Below are 23,480 nucleotides of genomic sequence, written 5' to 3'. Positions count from 1 at the left end.
CATGAGCAGATTTCTATGTGTGAACTGCCCTGGGCTGGATCCTGGAGCTAGCCTAGTCTGTGGCTTCACTATCTAGCAGCGAAGATACACATGCTGCCCGCTGTGTTCTTGAAGCATCGCAGGCATGCTTGGGTAGCTGGGTGAGAGGTACGGCAAGCATGGAAGAGCAGGCTCAGGCATCAGCCCTCACCCCTTCCTAGCCACATGACTTGGAGTAAGCTACTGATGCCCAAGGGCCTCAGCATCCCCTTCTGTAAAATGGGATTATGGCGTCACCTCCCTCATAGAACCTGGAACTGTACTCTAGCTAGTCCCTAAAATACTGCGTAGTCTCTCAAAGCCCAACTTCCTTCTCTGCCCAAAGAACAAATGCCTGCCCGAAGAGCCCCTGGGGACTTTACCCAGACATCCGCACAAAAGAAATGTGTTAGCTATGGATGGGTCAGGCACGCACAGATAAGGTGGGGAGGCAGGAGATAGGGAGGAGGGCGGACCAGAGGCCACTGGATCGAGTTAGAGATATTCCATGGGCTTTTGTCTGCAGAATTATCAAACAATGAGGATTCTTTGATATTTAAGCCCGGCAGGAGTCAGAGAACAACAGGAGAGGACCCAGCAGATCAAACTCCCAGAGGGGCCTGGGAGTGGGCAGGGAGTGGGCGGTGGTCAAGCCACAGGCACTGATTGGAGCAGCCATGGGCGGGCTAAGGGGACCTTGCCCTCTGGCTCTACGGGTATTGACTACATTTCTGTGGGAGGAGCTGGTGCTGTCATCAGGGAGCCTAGGGGACAGGGTGCTTGAGGTATCCCCCTGGTCAGAACTGGACTGTGTTGAGCTTGGCTGAGTAGTGCAAGGGATCCCCTGGTGCCATCCCTGCCAAAGACCCTATCAGTGTCATGAGCCTGATGATGAAATCTCCCGATGGGTGAGTGCCCCAGCAGCAGTTGGAGCAGAATTTGGGCAGATTCTAGCGAGAGCAGCTACCCAAGGTAGAGGCAAGGCCAGAGCTCAGGGCATCCAGCTCACCCATGCGCTTCTTGCAAATCCTCTGAGGTGGCCAGCGCCTCAGAGGGGTCTCCGGGGTGGGGCTGGAGGCATGGCTTTCTGTGGAGCACAGCTCCTGGGGCACTCGTTGCTTAGAGAACATTGTCAGCTGTGCCCCTTGGAGTTAGGTCTGTGGGGTCACCTGGACTGGTCATGGTGCTGGCAGGACACAAATGGTGCATTCAAAGTGGGCAGTGGAGGGGAGCTGAGTTGAAAGGTTATTCACAAGGTCATAGTGTGGTGTGGGAAACAGCAAATATGGTGCAGTCCCTGGGGCTGGAAATGGTGGGGCTGTTTCCAACCCTAGGGCTGAAGGGACAAGAGGACAGAGACTTACTGAAACCCCCAGGACACAGCTAATGTGTGGATGGGGCCATTCAACAGAAGCAAGGGACCACCAGCCCTTGGTTGTCCAACAGGGAGGGCACCAAGGCAGTCACTGCCTGTCCCCAGTCCCCTCTCTCCCTCTGGCCTTCCTCCAGGGCTTCATGTGGCTCCCAGAAGGTTGTCCAGACCTCATCGGGCCACCAGATCTTGCCTGGCCCACCCCTGCCTGCCAGTGCCGCTGCAGTCTTACCAATCCACTTGACTTTGTTTCTTTCAGTTCCTTGGACTCACGTACTGTCCCCACAAGCTTTCACACCTGTAGCTTCCCCTGCCTGGCAGGCTGTCACACTCCCTGCCCAATCACCTGTCCACCCTGTGGACCCTCAGTCACTACCACTTCCCCCAGACACCCGCCAGTCCCTCCCACGCCCTCTGCTTTGTGGCACTGAAGGCTGCCAGTCAGGGCTCTCCAGGAGAGCAGAGCCTATTCCATATTTGTGTATGCATGTTAAGAGATTCAACTTTCAGAACTGGCTCAGGCAGTTGTGGAGGCTGCCAGGTTCAAAACCTGGTGGGCAGGCCAGAGGGCTGGAATCTCAGGCAGGACTTGATTTCTCTGTTACAATCTTGAGGCAGAATTTCTTCTTTTCCAGGGAACCTCAGTTTTTGCCCTTCAGGCCTTCAACGGATTAGATGAGGCCTCCCTGCATTCATCTCCTTTACTCAGAGTTGACTGATTGTAGAGCTTAACCACATCTGCATGCTACCTTCCCTGAAACACCTAGAGTGTCTGACCAAACTCCTGGACACCATGGCCTAGCCAAGCTGGCTCATTACATTTATTTATTTACTTAGAGATAAGGCTCACCCCCCCCAGGCTGGAGTATGATCATTGCTCATTGCAGCCTTGAATTCCCGGGCTCAAGTGATCCTCCTGCCTCAGGCTCCACATAGCTGGGATGACAGGTACAAGCCACATGCCTGCTGATAAATTAAATCTAACCATCACAGCTGGTCTTTTGTGTGATTCCTTAATAATCTCAGCCTCTGTCCTGCCCTGTGACGTTGTTTACAGTGAGCAAGGATGAAAATCATTCTACTTTTCTTTTTTTTTTTTTTTCAACCAAGTCTCGCTCTGTTACCCAGGCTAGAATGCAGTGGCACAATCTCGGCTCACTGCAACCTCTGCCTCCCAGGTTCAAGCAATTCTTCTGCCTCAGCCTCCTGAGTAGCTGGGACTACAGGCATCCGCCACCACACCCAGCTAATTTTTTTTTAGTTTTAGAGATGGGGTTTCACCATGTTGGCCAGGCTGGTTTTGAACTCCTCACCTCAAGGGATCCACCCTCCTCAGCCTCCCAAAGTGCTGGGATTACAGGCATGAGCCACCACACCCGGCCATTCTACTTTGTCTAACCATTGTTTTATTCAGCACTTGACAGTAACTGCTAGACGGCTGGTGCCCAGTGAGTAATTGTCAAATGAAAGAATGAAAACAAGAGAGAGAATCCACAAAGGGGCTTGGCAGTGTCCAGGTCAGAGATGTTGCCAAGACAAAGTCAGATGCTGTATGTCAAGTGTCTGCATGTAGTAGGTGTGAAACTCACACATGCCATTTCTTCTTCATTTTCAACCCCGCCAGCCACTATCCACACACACACACATGCAGTTCTGAATTTCTCAGAGGAATGATGATCCCGGGTAGGTGACATTTTCCTAATATATATATTAATGTTGAATATTCTTTTGTGATGGTTGGGAATTGTTCTAAGCAATATATGTATGTGTGTGTATATATATATATATATATACACACACACACACACCAATAGTATTGATTCCAATGTGTGTTAAATATTCAAGATTATTAGTAACATGATTGTACGGCGCGGTGGCTCACACCTGTAATCCCAGCACTTTGGGAGGCAGAGGTGGGCAGATCACGAGGTCAGGAGTTCGAGACCAGCCTGGCCAACATAGTGAAACCACGTCTCTACTGAAAATACAAAAATGAGCCAGGCACGGTGGTGCACATCTGTAGTTTCAGCTACGCGGGAGGGCGAGGCAGGAGAATCGCTTGAACCCGGGAGGCAGAGGTTATGGTGAGCCGAGATCATGCCACTGGACTCCAGTCTGGGCAACAGAACGAGACTCCATCTCAAAAAAAGAAAAAAAAGAAAAAAAGAGAGAAAGAAAGACAGTGACTCTCAGGACTAACCAACATTCATTAATTTGTTCAATTAGCTGAGTCTAGGTGAGCAGGGGCTGGGATCATTGTCGCATTTTACAGATGAGGAGCTGACTGGCCTTGGCTCCTGAGGTGGCCCCAGTCACGCTGTGCTCCGTCCTCCGTGGCCGCTGTCCCCAGGGGCTTGGGGTGGGTGTTCCCTCCTCTCCTGGGAGGCGCAGGGAGCCTCAGGGCAGCACAGTTGCTGGCTGGCTTCATTTGAGACTGAATTTTTTAATCGATAGAAGGAGAGGAATGTCTACCCCAGTCCTGCCATTGACAGGGAGCTTGTCATCACCTGTTTACCTTGCAGTGGCCAGGGCCTCCTCTCAAACCTCACCTCACTGTGGTCCTGTTTCTCTTGGATGATGTTTTCTGGAGGGAAATGGGTCTGGCTTCCCTCACGGCTGATCCTTCCTGACCCGGGGGAGGAGAGCGGCATCCAGTGGGTCCAGGCCTGGCTCAGCCATGAGAGCACAGCTGCCAGCTTCAGGGGTGACTCAGCGGGTGGAGCTGAGCTGCAAGGAGAAAACAAAACAAGGGAAAGGAAGGCTCACGCTTGCCCCTGCCAGGCCCTGAGCTGCGCCACACGCAAAGCCTGCCCAGTGCTCACACTGCCACCATGGAGTGGGGATAGGCCGGGCCCTCTTCCACAGCTCAGACACCAAGGAGGCCCAGGGCAGGGGCAGACCTCAGCCTGGCACCATCCACTTCATACCAGCAGGTGTGAAGTTGGGGTTCTGCACTGGCCATAATCTTGACTTTACACCTACCGGCCGAGGGCCTTGGGTAGGTGGCTTGACCACTGCAGGCCTCTGTCCCAGCTCTGAAAGCTGGAGATAATACCCAGTACCCTCATTGGGAGCTTGTTGTGGGCCCAGCCAATGTGCACCCATATTGTGCTTAGAACAGGGTGTAGAAAAGACAAAGGTGATGATAGGTGTCCTCAGTGTTGACACATTACTGCTGTATGCAGTCACCTCAAGTAGGGATGGTTTCTAACCCCCGCTTTATGGATGAGGAACTTGAAGCTCAGCAGCCCATGTAACTTCCTGGGGGTCACTGCAAACAGACCTCGACCCCTTGTGGCAACAGCCAAACCAACTCCCGACCTTCTCTCCTCCCCAAAGCTCCACCCTCTCTCTCTTTTCACTTGCAGCCCATGGCACCTCCTAAGATCCTGCCCCTGGGAATGGGAAGAACACCCACTCCAGGGCAGCCACCCTGTAGAATACAGCAGGTTCTGTCTAAGGAGTCAAGCGTGTCTTGGGACTTGGGCATCTGGTTTTCTTTAGCCCTGGTGCACTTTTCCCTTGTATCCTTGGAAAAGTGCCTTCCCGTTTCTGAGCTCCGCTTTCCGCATCTGTGGAATGCAGTGAGGCAGCAGCTTGAAGCGTAAGGATTTGATTCAGAGATCCAGGTGCTTATAAAGTTCTGAGAAGGGCAGTGAGAATGGGGGCCCTCCAGGGTTTGGGCTGCAATGCTTCAGGTTGAGGCCCACAGGCCATGAAGCTTCAGGAAGTCAGGACAGAATCCACACCTGCCCCAGTGCCTGGAAGTGGAAGAAGGCAGGTTCTGGAGTCCAGATTCTGGGGCAGCCACACAGCAGCTTCTACCACTGCTGGAGGGAGGAAGGCTCTTGCCTCACCCACCTGCCGTCCCAACTATCACTGCTCAGATCTCAACCATTTCCAGAGCACTGTGGACAGCGATGTTGGAAAATGTAGTTCCCAGGCTTCCAGCCCCTGCAGTCAGGGGAAGCACACAGCGGGTGGGAACAAGCCCTCACTCCTGTAGACAGTGGCCAGCATAGGGAACCCCTGCTGCAACAAGAAACAGGGTGCTCTGAGAACCCTCAAATGCAGGCAGGATTGATGCAACTCTCAATAGGGTATTTGAGCCGTGTGGATTGCAGATACCACTCTAGTTTCTAGCCTTATTTGTTGATGATAGCTACAAGTTTGCTGAGTTCTTAAATGTTTCTGAACAGTCTCCCATCATGATTCCCTGTGTGTGATACCCAGGGAGCAGGGAGGGTTAAGGATATCAGCAAAGAGAAGGCCTCATCACCCAGGGTCAGCGGTATCAGGCCAGGAGTACCCCTTAGCTGCAAGGGGATGGACAGGTGGCAGGAATCCTGGGGCAGGAGTGGGCTTGCTAAAGGCCAGCAAGGCTTCTAACCAGGCGCCTCTAGCTCTGACTCACTTGGCCCAGGTTTCTTATTAGGCGGATTCTCTGAATGAGGGATTAAAGTGGAGGTCAGACACACCCCCTTGTAATAACACAGGGGCACAAGGGACTGCACTGGGAGAGTTCCATATGGAAGTTGCACACACTCAGCTTCCAGGGACTGCCCCTTCTTCCTGGGGACCCATGCTGAGCACAGAGTATGTAGGAAAGGAGGGAAGGAAGGAGGGAGGAAAGAAACGTTTAGACATTAATCCCAAAGATACAAAAGACCTGGTCCAAGTTGGCTCTGCCATCTGGTTGTTTTAACTCAATCCAGGTGCCTGCCCTCTCTCAGCCTCAGTTTCCTGGTCTGCAAGCTGACAGTGAAGGTAACTCCCATGTATTGAGCATCTGTTAAATGTGAAGCATTTATGTACTTAATCCTCATGTGTCCCTTTGAAGAGATGTGATTTTCCCCCATCTTGCTGGCGCAGGCCCTGAGCCCGATGAGGTAGATGAGACCTCTCAGCTAGGAGGTCGGAGATTCAGGATTCAAACCCAGATCTGGCTGACCCCCCAATACCCGTATTCTGTTCACCACCCAGTGAATGGGGCTGCTGAAAGGGTCAAATGGATGGCAGCTGTGACTGTTGTGGCAAACTATAATAAACAATGCAAAAAAAATGAGATGACCCCCAGTTCAAGACTGGCAGTCGGAGGCTGTGAGGGTGGCCAGGCTTTCCTGCGGATGTGTAAATCGTGGATACTTTAGAAGACAATGCATCTGCGTTTCCAAGCATGTGGGAAAAAAGACTGATTGGAGAGTGGAAAATTGGAGATATCGGAGCAACTTGGAGGAACCTTTTCCTGGGGAAGGTCAAAGCTGGTTGCAAACTCAGGTGGGCCGGACTCTGTACATAAGGCTCTGGGACAGCTGCCTCCTGACCTGAGGCATGGCTTTTGCAGAGTCCTCTGGGTCTGGGAGCCCCTGGGAAGCCTGACCTTTCCCCCAGTATGTTAGGAGCTCCTTCCTGCAGGTCCTGGGAGGTCTTGGCCACAGGAGTAGAAAGCATGAAGACTTAGCTGTTCAGCACATCAAGGAATTCACACAAATAATGAATTCAGCGAGAATCATCATTTGTGTAATACCATTGGTTTGCATGATTTGATGCCTGATTTCATTTGGTCTTTTAAATAACCCTGCCAGTGGGACGGGCCAAGGGTTCTGCTGGACTTTTTCCTTTTTGTTTACAAATGAGGACCTTGAAGCTTAGTGGGGAGAGACAGAATTGACCTTTGTGGTCATCTGCGCTGTGGCAGGAACTGAGCTGGTCACTTTTGTGCAAGGCCTTTTATCCCACAGCAACCCTTCGTGTGAGCATTTTTGTTTGTTTGTTTTTTTGAGACGGAGTCTCACTTTGTCGGCCAGGCTGGAGTGCAGTGGTGCGATCTGGGCTCACTGCAACCTCCACTTCTCAGGTTCAAGTGATTGTCCTGCCTCAGCCTCCCAAGTAGTTGGGATTATAGGCACCCGGCTAATTTTTGTATTTTTAGTAGACACAGGGTTTCACCATGTTGGCCAGGCTGGTCTCGAACTCCTGACCTCAGGTGATCCACCCACCTCGGCCTCCCAAAGTGCTGGGATTACAGGCGTGAGCCACCATGCCTGGCCTGTGTGAGCATTTTTAATCCTTTTTTGTAGATTCAGGAATTGAGGATCAGAGAGGGCAAGTGCCTTGCCCATGAACACACATCCAGGACCAGGAAGAGTCAGGATTTGAATGCAGGTCTGTCTGTGCCTTTGTTGTTGTTGTTTTTGTTGTTCAGACAACTGTTGGCCATGATCCACTAGGAAATTCTTCACAAAACCAGAATAAATGGGTTCCAAGCATCCAGTGACCAGGCCGGGGCCAGAGAGCAGTTCAGAAAGGAGTCATTCTTCTTACTGGAAGGTCTGAGAGCCTTTAAGTAACCAAGATTTACTGGTCAGGTCTTACTTGGTCCCACCCTGTGCCCATACATGAAGCCAGCCAGCCAGGATCCCAAAGCCCATGGGAGGATCTGTTTTTCAATAGTGGGAAGTCCCCGGATGTGTTGCACTGGAAGTCATCCTTGCTGTCTGTGCAGAGCTGGCCTGGGAGCAGGATGTTCTGACATAAAGTGAAAGCAGATGCAGTGGGGCCCCTTGGGTGGGGCAAGGAGGTGGTGGCTGCCACGGCTGCAGTTGCAACTTTCCAGCCTGCAAATCTGCCTCTTCCTCCCACCATCTGTGAACTTGGCTGGTGTGAGGAGGTTTGCCTCGGCACCTCTGAGGCCTCTCTGGCCCCACCCTCTTCTCTGAATTTGCCAAGCCCCTGACACATACAGGCAACCACTCCAAGAACAGGAACATGGAAAGGCAAAGGAAAGATGCTGTGACTTCTACTTTGGGCAATGGAAGAAGCTTGTACCAGATCTTTTCTCCCACTGAGAACTATAAAAGCTGGAAAAACTTGAAATCCAGCTCTTTGAAGGCATTAGAGAACAACTAAAGCAGCCAGGACTTGAGGTGCGAAGACCCCCAAGAGAAAGGAAATAAGTTGGGGGAAAGCCAGTATTCCCTGCCCCTTTCCTGCTCAAGGTGTGTGCTGATTTTTGCAGAGGGTTCAGAGGACGAGCAAAGAGCAACAGTTCAGAGTGTTTGGCAGTCTCGCAAGGTGGGGAAACAAAACAGAGATAGGCAGGTAGGTAGAGGGAGTCAGTGAGTTCAGGACTACTAAGTCAACCAAAACCCAGGCAACCAAGAACCTAGAGCAAAAAGAACCACAAAGAAAAGAACGTGTGCTCTGTGCCTTTTAAAATTTTCCTTTCAAGGCATTTGCCAGCACTTAAGTTTCATGGGTCCAGAGTCTAAGAAACCAAGCAGAAAACAGCAGATGACAAGCGGAAAAGGCTGGCCGTGATGGCTCAGGCCTATAATCCCAGCACTTTGGGAGGCCGAAGTGGCTGGATCACCTGAGGTCGAGAGTTCAAGACCAGCCTGACCAACATGGAGAAACCTCGCCTCTACTAAAAAATACAAAAATTAGCCAGGCACAGTGGCGTGTGCCTATAGTCCCAGCTACTTAGGAGGCTGAGGCAGGAGAATCACTGGAACCCAGGAGGTGGAGGTTATAGTGAGCCAAGATCACAACACTGCACTCCAGCCTGGGCAACAGAGTGAGACTCTATCTCAAAACCAAAAACACAGCAACAACAACAACAATAAAAAAAAAGAAAGGCTAAAAAGTTAAGCTAAGCTTATGGTGATCCCATAGTACAGAGGAGACAGAAATTGGAGATAGGAGCCTGTAAGGAAGAGTCACCCTGATAAGCATCTCAGTTTACCTGTTGAGAATGGCTATGCCCCAGGGGTAAGAGTAAACCAGAACTAGACCAGTCTTCATGAAAAGTGAAACACAGCTGCAGTTAAAACAGAGTAATGTGCCCCTTCTGTACCTGCTGGTCAGGAGACAACCAGTCCTCTCTGAAGGAGGACAGCCTCATCCACAGCCTCTGCATTTTTGTCATACACAATACAAACAGCAACCAGGCCTGCCAAGGACAGAACCAAATAACCAAAAAAAGACAGAGCAACCGAGAAAATAGACAATAGAAATAGACCCACGTTATCCAAGTATCACAGGATATCCAATGTGGGCTTTAAGATGGCTGTGGTGAATAATTGCACAAAGATAGATGACAAGATAGAGAAATTCACCAGCAAAGTAGAACCTGTCAAAAAATTAGGTAGAAAGTCCAGAACTAAAAGACACCACTGAAATGAAGAACTGAACACATAATTCAAATAGAGTAGGCACAGCAAGAAGGGAAGGTAAACAAGGTAGTATCCAACATAAGAGGCTGGAGGGATGACAGTAAACCAAGTCCAAAGAAGTTATCAGAAAGGGAATGGGGGAGATAGAGCAGATAAGAGCAGGTATTGATGGAATTGAACGATGAGCCATGGCTACATAGAAAGCCACAGGAGAAGGCAGGAGTCTGGCTTTGCCACCATTTTGCTGTGTGACCTTGGATAAGTCACTTGCCTTCTCTCGGTTTCAGAGAGACAAGCCTAAGGGTTACCCACCTCTCCCGTGGGTAGGTGGCTTGGGGATCACATGGGGAAAGTTGTGGCCACTCTGTACTGAAAGTGTCAACTTTGCCAACAGCCTGCACAGTTCACTCAGGCACACCTGTTCTCTGATAACCATAGTGCCAGGGGCTGTGTGAAGGGCTGGGAGGTCATCCCAGCCTGTGATGGGTATTTACTACCATTCTGTTCAGTGGGTATTTACTACAGGTTCAAAACCCCATGCGGTTCATTCATCCGTGTTTGCAGGAGTTCCACACAGTTCTCTCAGTCTCTGGTCATTGCCCCTCAACTCCCTATTGCCAGAGGAGTTTATTTCATTAGGTACTCTCCGTATGGAAATTCTTACTTTCCAGTCCTCAGAAGTGTGCTGACATTTGTCAGTCTTGTGCTGGTGACCCCACTAAGCTCTGTTGTGTGCAGGTGCTTCATGCCTCCTCGTATTGAGCATGTGGCTGGGAAATGACTGCCCTTTGGCAGAGGACAGGAAGCCAGCTTCCCTCCTTCCCCATCCTTCCCCGCTCCCTCTCTTCTTCCTCCTTGTTCTGGGAGGCCAGGCCTCCCTCACCACACACTTGGCATGCAGAGATCTTTGGTCTGTGGCGTCTTGACTCAGGTTTCATTTCTGGGAGCCAGGGCTGCATTCCCCCATGCCTGCCGGCTGCCCCACACTTGCTAGAGCACAGAGAAGACGTGCAGTCCTGTTTCTTCCCTGCAGCCAGGGAAGGGGTGGAGCGGCGTTCTTGCTTTTCCATTGCAGTTTTATCCAGGGCTTTGGAAAGCGCTAAATGATACCAGCTCAGAAGCCTCTGATGGTTATGGGGAGTGCCCTGGCCTTGGAGGTGTGGCTGCAGGATGCCCCAGAGGAGAGGAGGCTGTCACAGTCCCACAGCCTGTGCAGCACAACCTTGCTCTCTGCCCTGCCTCTCACCCAACCCCTAGCAGAAGCCTAGAGCATTAATATCTGTCATGCAGAGGCAGGGCGTTGTAGGAAACACAACCTCTCATCCCTAGCCTTGTTTGAGCAACACGGTTCAACAGTCATCTATTTCAGGGAACTCATCTCTGCCCTGGCATTACGGGTGCAGAAACACTAAGGGCAAGGGTGTCTTAGGCCCTGTTCATTGTAAAGGCTAATGTAATAAGACCATGGCATTCCTCTGCTCAGCCCCACCAGCGGGTTTCCAGAGAAACCCGCTAACCCAGAGAAAACTTAGTCTTGACTGTGGCTTCTCTGGCCCAACACACTGTCACCCCAGCTGCATGCCCAGATTCCCTTTCACCCCCCACCCACTCCTCTCCTCCAGCCTGTGTCTGATCCAGGCATACTGGCCTCCTTTGTTCCAAAGGATCTGGGGCCCTATTGATGCCTGAGAGGCCCCTACCTTAGATCCTTTTACGATGTACCCCAGCCACCTTGTCCAGGGCCTGGAGAATGCAAGGACCAGCAAATATGCAGTCAATGAATGAGATGAATGGGCAACCTTGATGGGCTGACAACCCCGAGAATGAGCAGAATTTGTGTTATCAATCCCTTTTTCCCATTGAAAGGATGGTTCAGAAGGGTTAGGTGACTTGTTCATGGTCACACAGTGGGTAGAGTGGGACAGGCTGCTGAGAATGGAAATCTGACTCGGAATCTGTGCTTTCTTTCTCAGATCTCCCTCTGGACTGTTGGCTGTTTTGTTTCCCTCCATTCATTTCCAAGCCTCCACTGAGCATTGAGTGTGTGCACGGGTGACAGGGTCACTGCCATAGTGAGGCTGAGTTTCCATCCTCACGTTGCTGCCCGTCCAGGGAGGAGACGTATGTGTGAAGAGTGCAGACAGAGTGCAGCCAGGACCTTGGGGAGCCAGGAGAGGCCCCTAACTCACTCCAGGAGTGGGCAGGGCTTCCTCCAGGAGTCAGCACCAGCTGAGCCCTAGAGAATAAGTAAGAACCATTGGCCACGCAGGGTGGGGGTGGTTTTCTGGACAGTGGGAACAGGCTGGAGCAGGGGCACAGAGGTAGGAGCAACTGTGACCTGTGGGTCAGTCATGTTGCTTGACGTTACAAATAATCTACTTTATTCCATAAAGGGGGCGCATTCCTTCATGTATCTGAAAAGTCAAGATGAGGGCGGGGCTGCAGGTTGAGCAGGATCAAGGATTTAGCACCATTTGTTCAGGTTGTTCAGCTCTAGTCTCTTCTACACAAGCTAGCACAATAGCCAGCAGGATGTTCCACATGTCAACAACAAGCCAACCAGAGCAAAAGAGTTTCTTCCCTCCCTACAGAAGCTGGACTGGATGAATTAAGGCATATGCCCATCCCTGGATCAATTACTGGGGTAAGAGGTGGGAACCCTCTGCCAGTCAAGTGAATTGTGAGCCTACCTGTGATGATGCAGAAGTTATTCTTACTCAAATTACAGAACTGCCCCTTGATGGGGGCAGGTGGGGAGAGAATTGGATGGGACACCTGAGGACACCACTAGGTTATGAACAAAATCTAGGTTGTCGTGAAAAGTGAAAATTGGAGCAGGGGCCGGATAAAAATGACATTGCCAGCTGAGCTGCAGAGCTCAGACCTTATCCTCCATACCTTGGCCTTCTACTTCTGGAAGCTGTAGAGGGTTGCACCCTATGTATCTTGGGCCCTGGATGTCTCCAGAAAGGCACTGTGGATTTAATATGGTTTTTGAGCTGCCCCCCTTTCTACCAAAAGGTGATCAATCTCCTTTCAACTCTAATTTTCCTGGAAAAAAAAAATACCCTGCTTATTGACGATCTACACCTTGAGGATGGGGAGGAATTGATCAGATTCCTTCCATTCTTCAGCATTCCAAGCAAAGACCGAAAAGACCATGCTCCAGGGCAGAGGTGTAACCGCAGTTGTATCATACAGAAATCCCAAGGTGTCAGTGAGAGCCAGGGGGGTCTCTGATGGGCATTTGAGAGGTACCCGTTTGCTTTCTTCAAAAGAATATTCCCCCCTTGCTCTATATCCCTCCAGCTGTAGTAATCTGAAGAACAGTTAACAAGACAGGTGTCTGCTCCAGGGTAGAGCCCTCTAACCCCCTGTTCTTGGTCCCGTAAGAGGGGACCATAGTAACCCTAACCCTAACCCCTCCAGATGCAAGGAATCAGAGGACTGTGGATTTGGACTCAGATCCTGCTCCTTCCTTTCCTTAGGCAAGTCATCTAACCTCTTTGCGTCTCAGTTTCTTCTGAGACACTCTCCTTAGGGAGAGTCTCAGTTTCTTCTGAGAAACTCTGAGAGTTTCTTCAAGACAAAAAGGGAAACTAGTATCTAGCTGGCAGTATATTCCGAGGATTATCTGAAGAGATACGTATGCATGAATATCTCATTCTCTCAGCTTTTAGTGGATCATCAAAGAATATTGATTCATTCATGTTTTGAAGAAGGAATTTTTTTTTTTTTTGAGATGGAGTCTTGCACTGTTGCCCAGGCTGGAGTGCAGTGGTGCAATCTCGGCTCACTGCGAGCTCTGCCTCCCAGGTTCAAGGGATTCTCCTGCCTCAGCCTCCCGAGTAGCTGGGACTACAGGTGCTCGCCACTGTGCCCGGATAATTTTTGTATTTTTTTGAGTAGGGATGGTGTTTCACCGTGATAGCCAGGATGGTCTCGATCTCCTGACCTCTGATCCGCCTGCCTCGGCCTCCCAGAGTGCTGGGACTACAGGCGTGAGCCACCGCGCCCGACTGAAGAAGGAAAATTAAAGTTCAGCAATGGCCTAATAGATACCAGAAGCCCAGCATACATCATTTTATCTTATCTTCATAACCATTCTATAAGTAGGGGTGTTAGTATCCCACTTTACAGAAGAAGAAACTGAAGGTCAGGAAGGTTGAGTAACTTTCCCAAGGCTCCACAGATGGGAAATCAGAACTTGAACTTGGACCGTCTAAAGCCCCTTCTATGGAACTAAGGCCAGTTGGCAGGGCTTGAATGCCTGGGGAAAAGGAACCCTGAGTCACTCTCTAAGCATACCATTGTTGTTGTGCTTGTTGCTGAAATCCAAAATCTGGAAGAGAATGAAGCAGAGAGAAAGCAAGTAACATGCATTTAACAATCCCTGTATATATTGTACCTACATGCATCATGAGCTCTTTTACAAATGTTTGTTGAGTGTGTCAATGTGCTAGGTTCTTGTTGTTGGAAGCATGGAGGGGACACTTTCTGCATCCCATAGTAACCTTGCAAAGAGATGATAACATCCATTGTATCTACGCACTGAGGCTCACAAAGGTAGATAAACCATCTGGAGCCACCTGCCAGGTTGGCATGACACCAGAAGGAAGACCACAGAATGCATCCTGGTGGAGATGTGGAGAGAAACATTTTTTATAGCAGGATCACAGAATCTCACTCTGTTTTCTTCCTCCTTTTCTTTGCAGATGACAGACAACCTTCTGTGCCTTCATCAAGCTGGTTGCGAACCCACCGTGTCTCTGGCGACAGCATGAGAAAGAAAAGGCCCTAATTAAGGATCATCAGAAAATACAGTTGGAGGAGGACACGCAGAGACAGCATCCCTCCCCGCTGTACAAAGACCCTTCCTTCGAGGTCCTTGCTCCTGAGGGACCCTGGACTGTCGCAGCCATTAATGACCCCTTATCTTGTTTGGATGGGAAAGGAAATCATTGGTTAAAGCTTGATCAGGAGACATTGTCGCAGAAAAATAGGCTACTTTATTTTCTGAAAAGGTAAATATATGCAAGCAAAGCCAACATGTCACGAATGGCCTTGGTCTACCACACAGCAGTGTCTGGGACACTGGGGGGTCATCCCCCAGCGGGAGTGAAGTCAAGCTTAGCGGCCCTTGTGTCCTCCCTTGGAATTCCCGCCATCCCTTCTGACTGAGCCTCCACCTCTGGGATTTTTCTTCCGTTTTTCTCCTCTCTTAGGAGGGAGTTCTGCTACCCATCGTGGGAGGCCGCCATCAGGACTGCGAAGATGGTGACCCTGCGGAAGAGGACCCTGAAGGTGCTCACCTTCCTCGTGCTCTTCATCTTCCTCACCTCCTTCTTCCTGAACTACTCCCACACCATGGTGGCCACCACCTGGTTCCCCAAGCAGATGGTCCTGGAGCTCTCCGAGAACCTGAAGAGGCTGATCAAGCACAGGCCCTGCACCTGCACCCACTGCATCGGGCAGCACAAGCTCTCGGTCTGGTTCGATGAGAGGTTCAACCAGACTGTGCAGCCGCTGCTGACCGCCCAGAATGCGCTCTTGGAGGACGACACCTACCGATGGTGGCTGGTGAGATGCTGCCTGAGAGTGGGGTCTGGGCTGAGAGTTGGGGTGTGGACTGAGAGTGGGGATCTGGATGAGGGTAGGGGGCCTGGGCTGAGAGTGGGGGTCTGGGCTGAGGGTAGAGGTCTGGTAATGAGAGTGAGGTGCTCCCAGAGTTAAATGCTCAGTCCCCATGTACACCTGGGGCCCTGCGAGGCAGTTAGTAGGATTCAGATTATTGTCCAACACTATTTATTGAGGATCTGTTATATCTAAGAGCAGGAAGCACGGCTTTAGTTTCCTGTGGCTGCCATAGCAAATTTCTGCATGCTTCGTGGCTCAAAATACCAGAAGTACATCCTCTCGCAGCTCTGGAGGCCAGAAGTCTGAAATCAAATTATGGGCAGGTTTGGCTCCTCCTGGAGACTCTGAGGGGGAAGCCGCCCCAGGCCCGCTCCTGGCTCCTGCCAGCTGCTGGCAGTGCTGAGTGTTCCTGGGCTCAGAGCTGCAACAGTCCAGCCTCTGCCTCCACTTCCGTAGGGCCTTCCTCCCTGTGTCCCCTTATATCTCACATGTCCCTCTCCTTTTCCTATGAGGACACCTGTCATCAGGTTTAGGGCGCACCCTAATCCAGGATGATCTCATGCAGAGATCCTCAACAATTTCACCCGCAGAGGCCCTTTCTCCAAATGTCATGCTCACAGGTTCCAGTGACTCGCACTTGAACATATCTCTTTGGGAGCCACTGTTTCACCCACTACAGCTATTGAAATGCAAAAAGAGAGAGAGATCCTTATTCTCATGGAATTTTATTCTGACTGGGAGGGGAAGATAAGAAATAAACAAGGTAGGCTCACAGAGCAGTGCTTTGAAGAGAGAGCAAATGAGGTTTATCATAGAAACTTAGAGGGGCCTTCTGTAAATGGGGTCACCAGGGAGGTCTCTGAGACAGCAGGACTCAAGTTGAGACCCACAGGCAGAGAAGGCAGCAGCCATGAGAAGAGCAGGACCATGCACTGCAGATGTCTGGGACAGCGGGTGCAGGAGCCTCAGGGTGGCCTCTGCTGGATGTATTGGGGAGTGGAGGAGCTCTGCATGGCTGGGGGACTGTGAATTTGCGAGGTGCAGTGAGAAGAGGCCTGAGAGTTGGCGAGAGCCAGGAGAGGACTCTGGGATTTCTTGTAAGTGCAACAGGAAGTCACTGTAGAATTTTTATCAGGGAGTTTCATGAACTGATCGTGTCATTTGAAAGGTCATTCCCATTGTTAAATGCAAAATAGATTGAAGAAGAGCAAGATATATGTGTTCATGTCTTATTTATTGAGCACCTACTATATGCCAAGCATCACTACATGGAGATGGAAAAGGTAGATTCTTTCCTTTCTTGGGTTGTAGGAGTGATGGGGAGAGAAGGGAAAACAGACAAACTCGAGCCAGGATGATAGGTGCTGCGCAGGAAGCGGGCGCAGGAGCTGTGGTCTCCAGGTCCAACTCCCCTTGAAGCCTGGGGTTATCACAGAAGGCTTCCCACAGGAGGTGATGGCCAGGCTCATCATGAAGGATTCAGAGAGGTTATCCAGGTAGATTCTGGAGGAAGGTCTATTTGAAATGAACAGAAAACATGCGTGAGACTTAGAAGGGTCGAAGGTCCTGGGCTATGCTTCTGAAGACCTGGCTGAGTCCTGGTTTGCTGATCTGTGTTGAGCACCACTGCGTGCAGGTCCTGGGGTGGGCTCTGGGGAGGTGACAGGGAACCAGGCAGGTAGGGTCTTTTCCTTTCAAAGATCCAAGGGTCTAGGGAAGGAGGTAGTGAGCCAGGCATGGTAAGGATTAAGGTCTGCTCTCAGCCTCGGCGCTATGGACTTGTGGGGCTGGATCAGCCTTAGCCACAAGGGCTGCCCCGTGCATTGCAGGATGTTTAGCAGCATCCCTGGCCTCTACCTGCTAAATGCTAGGAGTGCCCCATCCCCAAGTTGTGATAGCCAGAAGTCTCCAGACATTGCCAGGTGTCCCAGGTGGGGTGTGTGTGGGGTGGGGGTGCATATGCATGCACAAAATTGCCCACCCTTGAGAACCAGCAGGGTTGGGAAAATGACACATTGATGGCAGAGGTGGCTTCACATACATCCCGTCTCCTCTCTGGATCTGATTCCCCCTGTAGCAGCGTTGCTGGGACCACATTAAGTCCAAACTTCCTCTTCAGAGCCTGGAGTCTGTGATACTCAGTGTCACCATGGGATTCTGTTTACAAAGGCCTTTGGGGACAAACAAGGTGCTACACAGCCTGGATATAAACCAAATAGGAAGGGACCTTACACATCGGCAAGTAAAGGAAAAACTTGGGGGCCTTTGTCCTCATTTTACAGGTAAGGAAACTGAAACTCAGAAAAGTTAGGTGACTTTTGCGAAAGAGAACATCAAATCCAGCCTCTGGAAATACCGTCTTAAAAACTGTTATTAGAGAGCATTACCAAGACAGTATCGATCTTTCTTCTTGGGAAGGGCGGTTTCTAAAACTTAGGCTGATGTCGCCCAGGGGGATTAAAAAGGCATAAGGGAAAAACATCAGCTTTTGGATATAACCTGTGTGTCTTCAAAGAACACAGGCTATAATGTAGACTTAGGAGCTGAGGCCTGGCATCAGGGTTCCTGGGTTTTGTCCCAGACTTTGTAGGTCCCATCAGGAGTGACTGTGAAGAAGCTCTTTATCTCAGTGAGTCTCAGGTTCCTTCTTGTTACATGGGAGGAATAAGCTATTTCACCAGGTTCTCTACAACCCTGCAATCATTAGTTTTAACAATTGTATTTATTTTTGTTGGTTTAATGGGCAAGTAATACTGAACTTACGTTTTGTTTTGTTTTCAGTATTAATTAAGGCTGAATATATTTCCACTTAGTTGTTCCCTGTTTACCAGATGTCCTCCCCTACCTACAGCCCTTCTCTGCAGTTTTTTTCTGAAGTTTAGCCTCTGGTGGCTGATTCCAGGGTAGCCACTTGGAAGGAACGGGGCTTCATCCTCTGGAAATCAACAGAAAGGAGCAGGGCATTAGAGCTTTGGGGTTCTAAAAAGTACACAGATAATACAGAGACTACATGCGTTGAATAAAGAATCGGGATAGAGGCAGGGAATATTTGATATCAAAGCCATCCGGGGAGTTCCTGGCTGCACCATTGCTCAGCTTAAAGGCCCCCTGCAGGCAGGACCGGTTCATGAACAGAACTGGACTTGGGTCCTGATATGGTTTGGCTGTGTCCTCACCCAAATCTCATCTTGAATTGTAGCTCCCACAAATCCCATATGTTGTGGGAGGGACCCAGTGGGAGATCATTAATCATGGGGGCGGTTTCCTTCCATACTGTTGAGGGGGCTGAAAGAGTCTTAGGTGAGAAAGTGAGGTCCCAAGCTCCCGTCCTGCCCTGAGCTTCATAGTCCTCATCAGTCAAGTGGGCATCACAATTCCAGCTCGTCCCAGCCCTGGCAGGAGGAGGGACACAGGAGCAGTCACCGGGGCTCACTCTTTTAGTTGAGTTGAGTTGAGTTGAGTTGAGCTGAGCTGAGCTGAGCTGAGCTGAGCTGAGCTGAGTTGAGTTGAGTTGAGTTGAGTTGAGTTTACAAATCAGCCCTGTGCCCTGCCCTGCAAGTGAAGAGACTACACCACCATCCCAGGCTGGACCTACTGACCCCTGCGACCCTCTCCTCGGGTCTCTGTCCCAGACATCCAGGAACAGGGATCCCTTCTTCTCCAGTCCCCATGTCCAATTCGGAGACAAGCTATGTTGAATTCTGACTCTGCCTTCTCTACTCGCTCCCAACTTGGGAAACCGTTCTGTGATACGCAGGGAACATTCTCAAGGGACAGAAAGAGTGCGATCCTTCCCTGGTTTCCACCCCCTGCCCTCCTAAGGCATCTTCCCATCCCAGACATCCATGCTCAGTGCCCAAATGCAAAATACCATCATACTGTCCACCCGGCACCTAGCACCAACTCTGGCCAGGTCCTGGGCCCAGCTATCCAGGTACCACTGCCTCGCCCTTACCACCCCCACCGCCAGGAGGGTGTAGGTATTTCATTGTCCTCACTTTGCACTTACCAGGTCACCCACTGTCGAAGGGCACAGTCAGATCCCCTTCTAGTTAAAGGACGTGGTCTGGAGTCAGACCCAGGATATTCAAACTCTCTTCGTCCTGGGAAACTCACTTCACCTCTGCAAGCTTCAGTTTCCTCGCCTGTAAAATGGGTCTATAAGATCACTTTCTCATAGAACCATTATAGGAACTCAGCGAGAAGCTGCCTATCAGGTTCTCAGCACAGGGCCCTGCATAGAGCAACCGTAGAACACACGCTTCCACCCAGGGTGAGCCGTCTGAGTCCTGCACGAGCCCTTTCTAAGCACCGCCTGTCCCTGCGCTAACCTGTCCGTCCACACGGCACCAAGGATGTGGTAGGGACTCAGTTGTGATGAGCTGAATGAATGAATGTGTGTTAGCTTTAGCGGCTGTCATTCACTTATTCAGTGGACATATCTTGAGCCTGTACTACCTGGCATGCTTGTGTCTGCTGCTTGAATGCCAAAGGGGCCAGGGAAACCAACAGCAGCTGGGGATTGGAACGAGGCCTGCGGTGAGGCCCCGGTGGTGCCAGCCATATGTGGAAGGCCAGAGACTGATATTTCCAGGGTCCAAGGGAGGCTTCTCAGAAGGTGATGCATCGTTCATTGGCCATAGAAGGAGGAAGGGGGGTGGGAAGGGAACGCTCTTGGGACAGGGTGTGGCCTGTGGATAGGGGCGACTTCCGGTCATCGTGCCTAAAGAGGACCAACCCTGCCACAGCACACACTCCAGAGTTCCCAGGGATCATGCCCGAGTGCAGGGTGAGTGAGGCACCCAGGGCTCCAGCTTCAAGGAGATGCCCGCTCTCGGGCCATGCCCCTGGGCATGAGTGGACTTTCTTACCCCACTTGCCTGACTCCTCACTCGCCTCGCCCACCCTCGCCCCCAGTCTGCAGTGCTTGACTCCATGGAGATCTCCCCTTCCTTCTCTTGCCTTACTCCTCATCCCTTTCTAGATAGCACCCACCATGGACACCTGCACCTGTGCCTCAGCCTCTGCTTCCAGGGAAGCCGACCCGAGGCCCCATGCTTCCCTAAGGCGCTCAGGCCACCAGGTGGCAGGCATTGATTGAGCACTGATTGTATACGGAGACATATACTTGAAAACTAGTCAGGAAGGCTGGGGAGGGCGTGTCTCTGAACTTCCAAACACTCTGTCCTGTGTTCATATCAATAGCACTGTCATACTTTTTTTTTTTTTTGACATGGAGTGTCACTCTTGTTGCCCAGGCTGGAGTGCAATGGCACGATCTCGGCTCACCACAACCTCTGCCTCCCAGGTTCAAGTAATTCTCCTGCCTCAGTCTCCCGAGTAGCTGGGATTACAGGCATGCGCCACCACCCCCAACTCATTTTGTAGTTTTAGTAGAGACCAGGTTTCTCCATGTTGGTCAGGCCGGTCTCAAACTCCCGACCTCAGGTGACCCGCCCACCTTGGCCTTCCAAAGTGTTGGGACTACAGGCGTGAGCCACTGCGCCCAGCCAGCTCTGTCATACTTTTATTGTCACTGACAAAAGGCAGAGAAAACCAGAATCTTTCTTTCCCAAAACAGTGACGCTACATGGAGTAACCTGCCGCTCCATCTCAGCTGGTACGGGGAGGACTTAGGATGATAATCTAGAGAAAGAGCCAGTTTCCCATCTGAGTTCTACCTGGCCCTGCACTCGCTAGATGGCCTCAGGTGAGCCCTTTCCAGGGCCTGGGCCTCTGTTTCCCCTTTTGCCAGTGAAAGATTGGAACGGATCCGAGATTTCTGAAGTGTGGGACTTGTGACATTAGGTGAGGCAGGGCATTAGAGAAAGTCGCATCACAGAGCCCGGAGGTCATTCCTGCTGTCCCTCCTTTCCACCTGTCTCTGCAGTGCTGGGGCTTCAGTTTGGCCTGGTGTCTTACTTTGCACCTTGTCAGGGCTTGTCAGCCTTGTTCTAAGGGAAAGGATAGTTTACCTGGGCAGGCAGCAGGGTAGAGCTGGGACCGAATACAGTAGCTTTGTTTTCATTGCATTGTACAACTACCATTTTACTTCTGCCAGGTAATTCTTGCTTTCTACTTGTGGTAGAGATGAGAGGTTTCCTTTTCAAATGAATTTATTTTTATTTTTTGGCCAGGTGCGGTTGCTCACACCTGTAATCCCAGCACTTTGGGAGGCGGAGGCGGGTGGATCACCTGAGGTCAGGAGTTCGAGACCAGGCTGGTCAACATGGCGAAACCCTGTCTCTACTGAAAATATAAAAATTAGCCAGGCACAGTGGTATGCACCTGTAATCCCAGCTACTTGGGAGGCTGAGGCAGGAGAATCCCTTGAACCCAGGAGGGGGAGGTTGCAGTGAGCCGAAATAGCACCACTGCATTCCAGCCTGGGCGATAGAGTGAGACTCCATCTCAAATAAATAAATAAATAAATAAATAAATAAATAAATAAATATTTCTTAAATGAGTCATTAAAGTAAGTCAGTAAGAGTCCAGCGAGATGATGTGGTGCTGTGTGAAGCATACAACATGCTCCCCACACACATCCACGGCCGACCTTGAGTCCTGGCTTCTCGGACCTCTGTGGCACCCCGTAGGCACTCAGTAAATGTCACTGCATGATGGATACATGGTGCCAGGCTCCCAAATCAAAGTAGCGGCATGATGGAAGGCCATCCTGTGGGCCTGGGCACATCTTCACAAGCCTGGGGGGCACAGCAGCCCTTCCTTGCTGGCTGGAGACCTCCGTGGAGTTTCCTGCGGGGAGTCTGGCTGTGGTCCTGTACCCTGGGGCTCTCAGAGTGTGGTCCCCCCACCAGCCCTGGCAGCAGCATCGCCCAGGGGTCTGTTAGAAATGCAGGATTTCCGGGCCAGCTCAAACCTCCTGAGTCAGATCTGCGCCTTAGCAAGCCTCCGGGGACGTTTTCCGCACATTCAGGATCGTGGGGCCGCCCTGGGCAGTTCCATCAGAAGCAGGCATTTTATCTGGATATCGCATTTGTGTGTGTGACAACGTATTCATAATATTTATCATTTTAACCACTTGTATGTGTACAATTCAGTGGCATTAAATACATTCACAGCGTGTGTAACCATCACCACTATCTATAACCATAACTAGCAGATTTGTGTCATCCCAAGCAAAAACTGTCCCCATTAAACAGTAACTTCCCCTTACCTCCTCCTCCTCCTCCCAGCACCTGACAGCCACCCTGCCACTCTCTGTCTCTATGAATTTGACTACTCCAGGTACCTCACATAAGTGGAATCATATAGTCTTTGTCTGTGTCTGGCTTCTTTCGCTAATCATAATACTAGTATTTTCAGGGTCCATCCACGTTGTAACTATTTTGAACTTTTTTCTTTTTATAGCTAATAATATCCCGTCATGTGTCTAGAACATCTTATGTTTGTTTATTCATCCATCACTGGAGACTGGGTTTCTCCCACCTTTTATCTATTATGAATAATGCTGCTTTGAACATGGGTATACCAATATCTGCTTGAGACCCTGCTTTCAGTTTCTGGGGGTATATACGTAGGAGTGGAGCTGGTAGGCCACATGGCTGTTCTGTTTTACCTTTTGAAAGACCACCTGTTTTTTACCTCGGCTGTACGGTTTTACATCCCCACCAGCAATGCACGAGTTCCATTTTATCCACATTCTCACCGACTTGTTTTGCACTTTTACTTATAACTGTAGCAGTGGGTGTGAAGTGTGGTACAGATCGTGCTGCTTCCCAATGACGTGTTTAATGGTCTTAAGCCAGAGGAGAGGCTGCCTGGGTTTAACTGGAAGAGCAATCTGGTTCTGCTTGCATGCCTCCCCTTGGGACATCTGATTCCTTCCATTGCAGTGGGGACTGGGTGCCCCTGGATCTCCCTACATATGCCCAGGTCAGTCATCTTCTGGATAGTGGCCAAAGCCACTGCTGGTCACTTCCTCCTCTCCCAGCCACTCCTTACCCCTGGGGCCTGGAGTAGCTGATGGGAACCGCCCCACAGCTTACCACCCCTACCCCAAAAACCAAGGTCCAGGCTTTCCAAAGGCTAAGATTCCAAGAGCCAGAGTCAGGATTGTGTTGTGGGAGAAACCTGCAGGTGGGTTTCTAGCAGCCTGGGTTCAAATCCTGGTTGTATCTGGGATGTGTTGCTTACCTCTCTGGCCGCAGAGCATCCCACCTCGCCCACAGTGAAATGACACAGCACTGTGGCATGGGGACAGATGAGGAAGGCTGAGGCACCAACACGCATCACTACACAGTGTGGCCAGAGCTCCA

General features: G+C 50.7%; 1 protein-coding gene across 7 annotated transcripts in view; it reads left to right on the top strand.

Annotated features, from left to right (window-relative positions):
* The window catches only part of ST3GAL1 (ST3 beta-galactoside alpha-2,3-sialyltransferase 1), a 120,119-nt gene that overhangs the window by 79,428 nt on the left and 17,211 nt on the right, over nucleotides 1-23,480 (top strand). For 3 of the 7 annotated variants that reach the window (XM_023223556.3, XM_023223562.3, XM_023223603.2), the window contains 2 exons: nucleotides 14,280-14,588; nucleotides 14,790-15,144. In XM_023223556.3, coding sequence (XP_023079324.1) covers nucleotides 14,839-15,144 — 306 coding nt within the window. In that variant the 5' untranslated portion in view covers nucleotides 14,280-14,588; nucleotides 14,790-14,838. Of the gene's footprint in view, nucleotides 1-11,537; nucleotides 11,812-12,155; nucleotides 12,209-14,279; nucleotides 15,145-23,480 lie in introns of all 7 variants that reach the window. The other 4 variants (XM_023223577.3, XM_023223572.3, XM_023223587.3 and 1 more) reach the window with 3 other exon arrangements.

Source organism: Piliocolobus tephrosceles, chromosome 7 (genome assembly GCF_002776525.5).
Source record: "Piliocolobus tephrosceles isolate RC106 chromosome 7, ASM277652v3, whole genome shotgun sequence".
Classification (NCBI taxonomy): Eukaryota; Metazoa; Chordata; class Mammalia; order Primates; family Cercopithecidae; genus Piliocolobus; species Piliocolobus tephrosceles.
The sequence above is the reverse complement of the archived record's forward strand: the minus strand, read 5'-3'. Positions and strand labels throughout refer to the sequence as shown.